Source organism: Rosa chinensis, chromosome 3 (genome assembly GCF_002994745.2).
Source record: "Rosa chinensis cultivar Old Blush chromosome 3, RchiOBHm-V2, whole genome shotgun sequence".
NCBI lineage: Eukaryota > Viridiplantae > Streptophyta > Magnoliopsida > Rosales > Rosaceae > Rosa > Rosa chinensis.
The window spans coordinates 29,969,275-29,981,285 of NC_037090.1; the positions used below are offsets into that span (position 1 = coordinate 29,969,275).

The following is a 12,011-nucleotide window of genomic DNA, read 5'->3' on the forward strand; positions in this document are numbered from 1 at the left end:
GAGTGTGAGCCATAGTGACCGCACCTGCTTCCGCCATCACCTTCCGTAGGTTACCTGTTTAACCTACTGCACTCCTTGTCTATTTATATTTCTAGAATGCTCTGATTACTAAGGGATATGTAACCCAAACTTGTATGTATTATATTTGAGGTCTATGACTTAACTTTGGTGATTGTAGTAACTTGTACCCTTTGGAGATTATGTACGATGATATTAGCTTTGGGATGATTGTTTGAATTTGGGAGCAGGGTGGCTCCAGGAGTTGTGGTTGGATAATTAAAAGTGAATTTTGGTTTTCCGCAGGTTTTTGGGTTAACCATTTTTAAGGGAGGTTATGCCGAAATTTTTGGTAAATCTCCTTTAAAGGTGGGTCCCGCAGGGCCACTTCGGATTCCAGGGTGGAATTTGGGGTGGGTCTTGTCACCTCTCCTTCGCTTTCATTGCGCGGTGTCCATTCATCATTTGTCATTCCGCCTCGACTATGCGTTTCGAGTTCTCAATTCTAGATTTAGGATTAAATTCTGGGTATCGGGTTCTCTTCTAGGTTTTGATCCCTTACTCTTCGTTTTGCCTAAGAGAGTGGCTATTGGTATAGAGTAGGTTTCGATGGAACTAATCCAGGTTTTTGTTTTAGATCTAAAATGGGGGACTATGCTAGGGTTAATAGATGTTATTAGAGGAAGGTGATCGATGATTTTGGGGAAATGAGAAGTTGATTGGAGGAAAAAATGGATTAAGGGCTAGGGAGTAATTTAACCTCTAAAACGACTAAAAATTATTCAAGTTTAAATGCAACGGATTGATTTAACATCCAATTTGGACGCAGGTCCAAAAATTGGACATGGTTGATGAATTTGGAGAGTACAAGGGTGTTACTGATTAAATTGAAAATAGAGGGACTAACATGATTACGACCCCGAACCTCCAGGGGGTAAACTGAAATGAGTCAATATAATATATATATATATATATATATATATATATAGAGAGAGAGAGAGAGAGAGAGAGAGAGAGAGAGAGAGAGAGAGAGAGAGAGAGAGAGAGAGAGAGAGAGAGTCACCTTTCATCAAACTGATTCTCGCCACACAATAATAAATGAAGAGCATAGTATCTATGTCTTATAAAAAAAAATAGGACAAACCAATTACATAGTTTGTTCGCCAGACAAACTTATTCAAATTAGTGTGTGTACATATATATATATATATAGTTATATGTATGTGTATGTGTATGTGTATATATTTATTGCATAATATAATATATATATATATATATATATAATTAGCTACACATAGATATTATTTAATTTACGGGCTTACGGGCCGGGCTTGAAGGGCTTTTATGGGCCTGACCTATGAGCCGGGCCAGCTTCAAACCCCTAAACCAAACCTGGCCCCGTGGAGGGCCGGGCTTTTTGCAGGCTTTTATGCGGGTGGGCTTTTACCTATCGAGCTTGCGGGCGTCCATCGGCCAATTTGATCCGCGGGCCAAATGATGAGGCCTAAGTGGTTATCAAGAGAAACTTACCTAAACCCTATTGTTAATGCACATTTGATTTTTTTTTTCTATTCTTCTTTTTCTTGGCATAGACCATGTTACGCCAAAAAAAAATCATAATTGCTTTTAATATGATAATTATCAAAAGTGTTCACCTAAGACAGAGTTTTTAAGAGTATGTGAGGGATGAGTGAATTTCGGCAGACACGGCGACATTTTTTTTTTTTGGTTTTTTTACATCAAAATAGAGATTTGATTAATCTCAATGCCAGAACGACACATACAATAGATCCTTATACACTTGTACCCTAAATCAGTGGTCAAGAGAGCAAGGGAAATTAGTACCATCCACTAGTACAATAAAAATCAATTAATTCAAGAGCCTACATGACTACGTAAAGTCATTTCACACAAAGTAAAATAGCTTGAATTTCCCTTCGTCAATGCACTCAATTATTTGTTGCAGAAACCCTATAGTATGCAAGCTAAGCTAGCAACAATTTTATTAGCAAAGGCCACTCCAAAACGAAGTAACGCGACAAAAATAATTCCTCCTAAATTCCAAATTCGAAATCTCTTATTCTGTAGGCTAGACAAACCAGTCTGGAGTTGAGCCCAGATCCAAGTAACTCCCCAAATCGCTTTAGGCACCCAAATCACTCGGGGCACGCTATTGTGAATCTCACCCTTAGCCACGACTAACCATCTTTGTGCAACACCACCACGCCGGCACCACAACAATTTTATCCAAAGCCTTGAGGTCGGGAAAATCAGTAGTTCCTCGCCAACTAGATGATGATCCCTATAAAATCTCCATTGCGCTCTATGCCCAAGAGCAGTAATAGCTCGTCCACAATCAATGCTCCACTCAATCCAAGCTCCTTGCAATTGCTGCATTCTGATCTCTTTGCACTTTGAGGTGTCCCCAACAAGGTCGAGCCTTCCAACCTGAGACCGTAAACCCGCCCTCCTCTCCAAATTCACTTTGGTGAGAAATTACCTATGTGGAGGGGAAACCTGAGTACATCAGCTCTATGGAGGGAAACTCAGTTGAAAGCTCGTCGAACGAAGTTGACGTTTAATTGTTGCGAGAAGACAACAAGAGGCAGAGAGGAAGAGTTTGCTTGGTGTTGACGACATACGCTGTTGATGGAATCTAAGCCATGACGGCTAGGGTTTGGTAGAAGTCGCAACCTCATACAAATTTCTACTCAACTTCTTCTAAAGTTTTCGGCAACATGCAATAAATTCATTGGTTTAGTTGATATTATAAAAACTTGAAATTGTGTATAGTTTCTCAAATACCCCTTACTACCATATGTATTAAGTTCATTGGCTAATATTACAAAAAAAATTTTTAATAGAAACGACAATTTTTATCCCCACCTCACCTATTTCACTGAGATTTGAACATGTAATTTTCACGGTCTCGATTATTTCAAATAATAAACAGAACACAGCTCACCGACTGATATTATAAAAGCTTACAATTGTTTAGTTAATCTCAATCATCATATTCACTCGTCCTCTACAGTTCATTAGTTACATTATCAAAATTTTAATTATCATATATTCAAAACACTTTTTTGCCACCTAGCCTCCTTCAAGCATATCAACACCCTTTCCCCTCTTTAAAGAGTAAATCTCTTGAAATTAACTCATTAAAAAAGTAATAATGGGTACCGACCAAAAAGATAAAATAATAAAAATAGGTAGCTGAGTGAACAAGGATAGATATTTTTATTTATTTTATTCATTCAAATATTTAATTAAGGGGCCGTGACCACTTACCCATTTTCAACTTAAAAATTGCCCACTTACTCCACTAAGAGTTTTTTAACCCCATTTACCCAATCTAAAATCCATTGACAATTTTGCCCCTATTATAATTAATAAATTGCATCTCTTCTCAAACTCACTCTCTCAGACTCTCTCTTCGATCTATTTTCTCTGCCCTCTCCCCTCACCGATTTCTCTCTCTCTCTCTCTCTCTCTCTCTCTCTCTCTCTCTCTCCCCCATGTCTGCATCCCATTAGCACTGGTACACCTCGGAGTTCCCTGACCCACCCCAAATCCTCCACGTATACGACACCATTTTCCATGGCTTCTCTGCAACTCTCACCTCTGACTAAGTTGCCTCCCTCAGCCAACACCCTGCTGTTCTCCACGTCTTCGAAGACCGCAGCCGCCAGCTCCACACCACCCGCTCGTCGCAGTTCCTGGGCCTGAGAAACCAGAAGGGGCTGTGGTCGGAATCGGACTACAGCTCCGACGTCATCGTCGGGGTTTTCGATGCTGGAGTTTGGCCGGAGCGTCGGAGCTTTTCCGATAGGAATCTCGGTCCGGTTCCGAAGTGGTGGAGATTTATGAGAGTTCTCTTGCAATGTTTAGAGGCAGAGAACCCAGACCAAGCAGAATAGCCAAAAAAAAATATTCAATGTCATTGGATGTGTCTGTAACTCTCTCTCTCTCTCTCTCTCTCTCTCTCTCTCATTGAAGGAAGTAAGCAAATGTTGTATATGGGCTTTGATTGCGGTGGTTTGTTTCTCAAAAAAATTGGCCGATTTCAATATGGGATGTTGCTAGAAGTTATTGTTTTGTTTATTATGATTTGGTTGGGCAATAATAAGATCAGTAGTGGGCAATAAAATGATTATTAGAAGATAATAATAAAATTATTGGGGGACAATAAAATATTTATTGGGCAATAATAAGATTATTACAGGGCAATAATAAGATTATTTATTTGGATAAATCTATTAAAACTTTCAAAATTAAAAACATCTTCATTTTTCACTAATTATTGACTCCTAATAAATTTGTTATTTGGGGGCAATAATATGATTATTGGGAGGCAATAATATGATTACTGGGTATTATTAGGGGGCAATAAATTTAGACGCCAGAATCCGGTACTGGAGTCCGCGGCAGGCCCCCGGTCACCGGAGTCCGACAAGGTCTCCGATGACTTCTCTCTCTAAGTGACAAAGAAGGAGAGGGCAAAAATGTCTCAAAAATAAATAAAAAGGAATAAAAAAATAATTAATTGGGTAATAGGGAAATGATCTCTTAAAGTGTTTGGGTAAATGAGCAATTTCTTAGAGTGTTTAGATAAGTGGGCAATTTTTATTTTAAAATTGTGTAAATGGTCATTATCCCAAAAAAAAAAGGGAAAACGCACTTTATACAAGAACTGATTCCTTATGTAATTAAAGGGAATAACAATAGTAAACTTGCAAACTTTGAAAAGTACCTGACCAAAGTCGGAGGTGCAGTCCATGAATTCATAGTTTGCAAAGAATATGAAAAATCGAGTACAATCATCAATTGAGTAATTATATTTTCAAAGCAACATCCATGTATAATCTGCAACACGAAAGGTAGAGGTACTACTACTGAGGTAGTGTAAAAGGCATTAAGGAACAGCTAAACCACAGAGATAATAGAAATTAATACAGTCGATAGAAATAAACAGAAAGTAGAAGATCAAATGGTGATTGACCATTGGACTCAAAACCATCCACAAAATAACAATGCCAAAATTGTTGCATATATATTCTCACGTGTGAGTAAAACAGTTTCAAAACCATTTGAATAAGATCATAACATCTAAAAAAATAAAGACTGAAGAAAATACTCAGTTGCCACTTTCATGAATAAAACAGCAAGAGAAAACGAACAATAGACAATGGTATCTTGTTTCTCACGTGTAAAGAGTGGCAGGTAAACTGAAACTGTAGATCCAACTACCTCAAAGATGCAGAGGGGGAAAAGGAATAAGAAGGAGTGAAGAAATGCACTAAAAATGATCGAAAACCGAATTCTGAGTGCATGAAAAGAGTTATAATCTTTCCTTGAGAATTAAGTACCAGCAAGGCAAGGGCACTACAAATTCGATGATCCACTGCATGCTCAACCCTGACGCCAACATTCTTACTATAGTACAAAACACTGGAAGTTGAATTTTAGAATTGAATACACTTCTGGAAATCCTCGTCAATAACAAGCTTTCCTTTCTGTAAAGATTTTCAACCTCTTTAAAAGTCTGTGATCCCTATAGCAGCTAGCATTTGGTCAAGACTGCTCTTGATCCTAGATAGCAACACACCTTGTGAGTCAGCTTATTTGGGCATCTCTAACGCATGCAAATAAAGAAAGTACAAACGTTCCCTTAAAAGGCTTATAATTCAGGTTTAATTTTGATGCCATTTGAAAGAGGTCCCATCTTTTTTCCATACCTCCTTTTTTCTAACATTGAAATATCTAAGTTCTATTAAAGGATAGAGACAGGGCATACATATTTGAGAAATGTCGACTATGTTTTAGAGTTTGCCATCTTCTTATGTCGTCGGAAAATGTAGGTTAAGTTTTTTCAAAGCTTTGTGAAAGTTTCTAATTGGCAGAGTAAAAAAGCTGAGCTCCACCAAATCATGATTCATGAACGGGTTATTTGCTTGAACTGCTCTTCAAATATCTAAGTCATTACCTGTGCTGTATTCTTGTCATAGATATCATACATGAACCAGCAAAACCACATGCTAGGCTTGCTTGGTGAGCCACCAATTCTTGTCTGTATAGAAACATTATTCACCAGTGCTGGGTAGAAGTGCAAGTCTGAATCATGACTCTTATGAGTCTTAATTTATCTAATATGTTTTATTAGACAGATACCTCACTTCTGGTGGTACCTGTCTTGTCTCTCACCTCAAGGAGGTAGGGAAAGATGTTTGAAAAAAAGAACAGCAGCATGTGCATCTGCTGGAGATGAGTTATGTGAACGGCAAAACAAACATATGTGATTTCTTGATTTGAAATAAGCTGGTGTGTCCCTCATTTGTGCCAATGTTAACCACTCATTTCATATAGCAGATGATCTTCCACACACCATTTCATCATCTATAATTCTATATATAGACATACGACTTCATGATCAGTAACTCAACTCCTTCATTAAAGATCAAAGCTTCCTATCTTTCCCATATCCTTTCAAATTTTTTATTGTTTATCCACTTGGAAATATAAAAGCCATGGGTTTCCGGCTTCCTGGAATTGTTAGCCCCAAGAGAAGTCTTACCCAATCTTCATCTAATGCAAACAAAACAGCTTCAAAGACCTTAGATATGCCAAAAGGCTATTTTGCAGTCTATGTTGGAGAAAGCCAGAAAAAGCGATTTGTGATTCCAATATCATACTTGAACCAACCTTCATTTATGGATTTGCTGAATCAAGCTGAAGAAGAATTTGGATACGATCATCCCATGGGAGGTATCACAATTCCTAGCAGTGAGGACACCTTCCTTGATCTGACTTCCAGCTTAAGTGTGTGACTGAATGATGAAATGAAAATGGGATCCAACTTCATATTCCAAAGGCATCAGAATTTCAGAACTGCTGAGTCAAGATGAAGAAGAGGCAAGGCGATGATGGATCGTCAACTGAATCAACTCACCTCTTTGCTGAAGAGAAATTTATCTAACTCTGAAGCTGCTATGGAGCTGAAAGATACACAATTTATGAAGCAGACCAATGGCGACTCCATATGAATTCACAAAAACAATTCGTCCAAATATCACAAATCCATTTTTGAACATAAAGATGGTGAAATTTTGTCTTAGTCCCATGTAAATTTTGTGTTCTCCCAGGATCATATCCTGGGAATATATAACAGTTCAATCCTCATCAACTGTCTTGTCTTATTTTGTATTAGACCAGTGCCAGTTTGTTTATACTAAATGGAAGCATACTTTTTCAACAAATAAAGTAACAGTCTATAGTTCTAACGATGACTGGATATCAAAATGGAAGCATACTTTTACAACAAATAGAATTAACAGTCTATAGTTCTAACAAAATGACTTACCTCACACCATTTTGATATCCAGTCATCAAAATTAATCTGTTAGGATCTTCTTTCGCTAAAATATATGTGCAGAAGGAGATTTTAAGATATTAGCCTGATTGCCTGCAGCATTTGCAGCTCTTGAAGCAATCGGGTCTGCATCTTCCCTCAACAATTTGGAGCTGCTCAAGTGTACAAGAATATCTGATGTGGGAATGGACTACTTAGCAGATGGTTCTACCTCCAAGACCCTGAGGAAACTGATCGTGCAAGACGGTGAGAAGATCTCTGATGTGTTTCAATCCCTTGTACACTTCTTTATTGCTATCAAGAAAGTATGGGAATATACTTTAAGTCCTCATCAGCTTTCTTATTTTCCATTATTTTCTAGCTCCTTGGACTGATTGCCACTGAAGAATGCAAAAACCAAACTTGAGATTCTGATGGTTAAATGAATACTCAATTATATGACATGGCTATACTACTGGCAAATAGAACTGATGATTTCATTGAAGTTATTTCTCAAAAGTTGTTCCAGACATGCATTTTGAAAGTTCAATCCTCCTGTCATTCACATGAATGACATGACAAGTTGTTCCTCAATGCATAGCACACAGTTATCATTTGATTTCCATTACTGTTACTGAAATGTTACCTATAATTTAACCACCGTATCCAGTGGTGAAAAACCAGGGAGTTCATGTTGGAGCCAGTGACAACTGAAGTTAAGGCCACAGACATACATGATACCAATTTAGTTATCTCAGGTCACAGCTAAGACCAGGCCTATCATTGTTGGAGATGAACTGCAAAATCCAAGTAAAGAGAACTTTCTTTAAAATTATTTCATGCTAAGGAGAGACACAAGAATAACAACAATAAGTATGTAAATTTTCAAATGTACCAAATTGGAGGTGCAGATTTCCTTAGAATCATAGTTTGCAAAGAATATGCAAAACCAAGTACAATCATCACTTAAGTAATTCTATTTTCAAAGGAACATCCCATTTATAATCATGATCAATCGGCAACATGAAAGCTAGAGGCAGTGAATAAGGCATTAAAGAACAGCAACATCACAAAAAAAAAAAAAGTAAAGGACTAAATGGTGATCTTTGGACTCAACCTTAACACAATAAGACAGAGCCAAAACTGTTGCATATATTTCTCGCTTGTGTGAGTAAAAAGGTTTCAAAAACCATTTTAAATAACAGCATAACATATAAAAAAAAAAAACTCAGAAAATACTCAATGCCTCTTTTAGGGATAAAAGAGCAAGAGAATACTAACATAGATAAGGGCATGTTGTTTCCCATGTGTAAACAATGGCAGGTCAACTTAAACTGTAAACAAGTACCTCAAATACGCAGAGGGGAAAAGGAAGTTAACAAACAGTGTAGAGATGCAGTAGAAAATTTCTTGCAGTAAAAAAGGATAGAAAATCGAAAACTGGAGTGCATGAAAAGAATTATTATCTTTCCCTGAGAATTAAGTTCTAGCAGGGAAATGGTCCACGAATTCCAGGATCAACAGTATAGAAATGCAGTAGAAATTTCTTGCAGTAAAAAATGATAGAAAATCGAATACTGGAGTGCATGAAAAGAGTTATTATCTTTCCCTGAGAATTAAGTTCTAGCAGGGAAATGGTACCACAAATTATCCAGGATCAACTGCAAGCTCTAATAAACATCGGAAGTCGACTTTGGAGTTTTAGAATTGAATACACTGCTCAGAAATCCTGGGAGGCATGCAAGCTTTTCTTCATTTCAGTAAAGATTCTCAATATCTGTGAAAGTTAATGATACCCTGTACTAGTTAGCATTTGATCAGACTGCTACTTCTCCTACAAAACAACACACACTGTGAGTAGGCTTATGTGGGCATATCTAATGCATGCAAATAAGGAGGAACAATTGTAAGGTTCATTTGAGGCAGACAACTAAGGTTTTGATGCATGTGGAAATATCTATGTTCTGTGGAAAGATCGAGAGATGGGGCATACATACTTCAAAACTGTCAACCATGTATTAGAGTTTGCAATCTTCTTAAGTGGTTGGAACAAGTAGGTTAAGTTTAAATTATTAACTTCAAAGCTTTGTGCAAGTTTCAAACTGGCTCAACCTAATCATGAGTACATTGATTTCTTATCACTGGGATTTCAACAAATAGCTGGAATATATATTTGAATATCAAATCAATAGCTGTGTTGTTAGCTTGTCATGCTTGATCATCAATTGACTAGACAAATGAAATACTTGCAAAGTTTGTTGGCATTGGAGATCATGGATATCATACATGAAGCAGCAAGACCACATGGTAGGCTGGCTTGGCGATCCACCAATTCTTGTCTGTAAAGAACATTATTCACCAGTGGTCCAGAGTTGGATAGAAGTGAAAGTCTGAATCAATGCTGATAGGTTTTATTAGACAGATACCTCACTTCTGGTCCCTGTGACCCTGTATTGTCCGTCATCTCAAGGATGTAGGGAAGGATGTTTGAAAAAAAGGGCAGCAGCATATGCATCTGCTGGTGGCTGAATTAAGTGAATGGGAAGACAAACCCATGTGATTTCTTGATTTGAAACAAGCTCGCCTCCCTCATTGGTGCCAATGTTAACCACTCATTTCATGTAGTAGATGATCTTCCACACACCCTTTCATCATCTATATATACATACACAAATCAATCATCAGGAACTCAACTCCTCTCATTTATCAAACATCAAAGCTTTCTCTATTTCCCAGATCCTTTCAAGTCTTTTTATTATTTATCCACTTGGGAATATGGAAGCCATGGGTTTCCGGCTGCCTGGAATTGTTAGCCCCAAGAGAAGTCTGACTCGATCTTCATCTAATGCAAACAGACAGCTTCAAAGACCTTGGATATCCCAAAAGGCTATTTTGCAGTCTATGTCGGAGAGAGCCAGAAGAAGCGATTTGTGATTCCAATATCATACTTGAACCAACCTTCATTTATGGATTTGCTGAGTCAAGCTGTAGAAGAATTTGGATACGATCATCCCATGGGCAGTATCACAATCCCTTGCAGTGAAGACACCTTCCTTGATCTCACTTCCAGTTTAAGTGAGTGACTGAATGATGAAATCAAAATGGGATCCAACTTCATATTCAAAAAGCCGTTGAGTCAAGATGAAGAAGAGGCATGTCATCAACTGAATTGACTCACTGCTTCTGCTGATGGGAATCTTCTGTGAGTTTGAAGCTGCAGTGGAGCTGAACTGAAAGATACACAATTTATGAAGCAGACATATGACAATATTGTATGCATCTTCAACAACATTAATTGGTGCAAAAATCACGATTGCAATTTTGAACTGAAAGAAAGTGAAATTATGTATTCAACTAATGTAAACTTAGCTCTCCCAGGATAACATTCTGGGAACAAAGAATATACTACAAGTCTCATTGATCTACTTGTCTTATTTTTTGCCACACCATTACCATTAGTCACTAACATGCAGCATATTTACACAAAAAATAATAACGTCTGAATGCTTACAGTAGATTTTGACATCTGGGGAATACTTCCTCCTTAACATATATATCTGCAGAAAGGGATTTACTTTTCAGTCTGATTGCCTATGTAGCATTCAAGACCGAACTTGTGTGCTTCCCATGTGATATACAAAACCAAATAAAGAGGATTATTTGCTAGTTTTACATTATGAATAGGAAGAGTATAAAGGCAACAAGTTGAGCTAACCTTTTAAACCCAGGAATATATGGGCATGTATAAAGCAGCAAGAATAAATAGTCATGTTGTTCAAGTAGCTCAGTTAAATGTACTAAAACAAAAAAGTTCCATTCTTCAAACCAAAGAATACACAAAATGTAGAGGAATATTGACACTTCAAGTGAGCATAAGAAAGAGAAGAGTTCTCAGACGCATTTCATCAAACAGTTGCGGGACAACATTCCAGTTATTCATAAACACGGAATCACTGATGGTTCAATGTCACAAAAAGCAAACAGAATGGAAGAAAATCGAAAACCCAGAAAGCAAAGGTAGGCTACCTGGAATCAAAAGATGAGAAAACCCCCAAAAAAATTTGGACCATTTCTCGATTTATGCGTGTCATCCTTGCGCAGGGGCCATGCTAATCTTCTCTGTATCGTTCCAATTTTATCGGATGTCCCCGAAGGGACGTTCTCCCCTGCAAGCTCTGTCTATATGAACAGGCTCACCTCGTCGCTGTTTCCCAATGTGGGACTTGCAAAACAAATATTTTAAAAGCAGGCGTGCCTCACGTGCCCTCTCTCAGTTGGTTTTAAACTTTTAACCAAGATTTAAAACTAACAAAGTTTGACTGCTTATGGCACCTATCCAAGTTAATATTTTTTTAATAATCTTTATACGAACTTGAAGATCATGCTGCAAGGCTTTAGTTCCTGGTATCGGATGTATCGGAAGCATACCTTTATGAATTCAAATTGTGCTTGAAGTGAGGCAGTTAAAGAGGATTTACATAGATTGATAATATCATTTTAGAACAAACTGATAACACAAATTAATAGCCAATTTTAGAGCTCCTATACTTCGATCCGATCTTTGGAGTGGCGCCTCTCATGTCTTGCAGTTGCTTCTTATATTCACTAGTATCCTGACATACTAGCTAGTTTTCAGTAAAGTTATCAAAAATCAAAAGGGTTATAC

At 37.5% G+C, this 12,011-nt stretch overlaps 1 protein-coding gene, 1 long non-coding RNA gene and 1 other non-coding gene across 3 annotated transcripts; 1 reads left to right on the top strand and 2 right to left on the bottom strand.

The window, feature by feature from the left end:
• The first annotated feature begins 6,322 nt into the window (after window positions 1–6,322).
• LOC112191752 (auxin-induced protein 15A) lies at window positions 6,323–7,253 on the top strand. Its single transcript, XM_024331156.2, has one exon. The coding sequence runs from the start codon at window positions 6,525–6,527 to the stop codon at window positions 6,822–6,824; it is 300 nt and encodes a 99-aa protein (XP_024186924.1). The 5' UTR covers window positions 6,323–6,524; the 3' UTR covers window positions 6,825–7,253.
• A 1,644-nt stretch (window positions 7,254–8,897) lies between these two features.
• On the bottom strand, window positions 8,898–10,824 carry LOC112191754. Its single transcript, XR_002933107.2, has 3 exons — window positions 9,772–10,824; window positions 9,632–9,684; window positions 8,898–9,179 (listed from the first exon to the last, which is right to left on the bottom strand). It is a non-coding gene; the product is annotated as an uncharacterized LOC112191754 (long non-coding RNA).
• A 576-nt stretch (window positions 10,825–11,400) lies between these two features.
• LOC112195558 lies at window positions 11,401–11,503 on the bottom strand. The gene has a single exon (XR_002934617.1). It is a non-coding gene; the product is annotated as a U6 spliceosomal RNA (small nuclear RNA).
• Window positions 11,504–12,011: the final 508 nt, after the last annotated feature.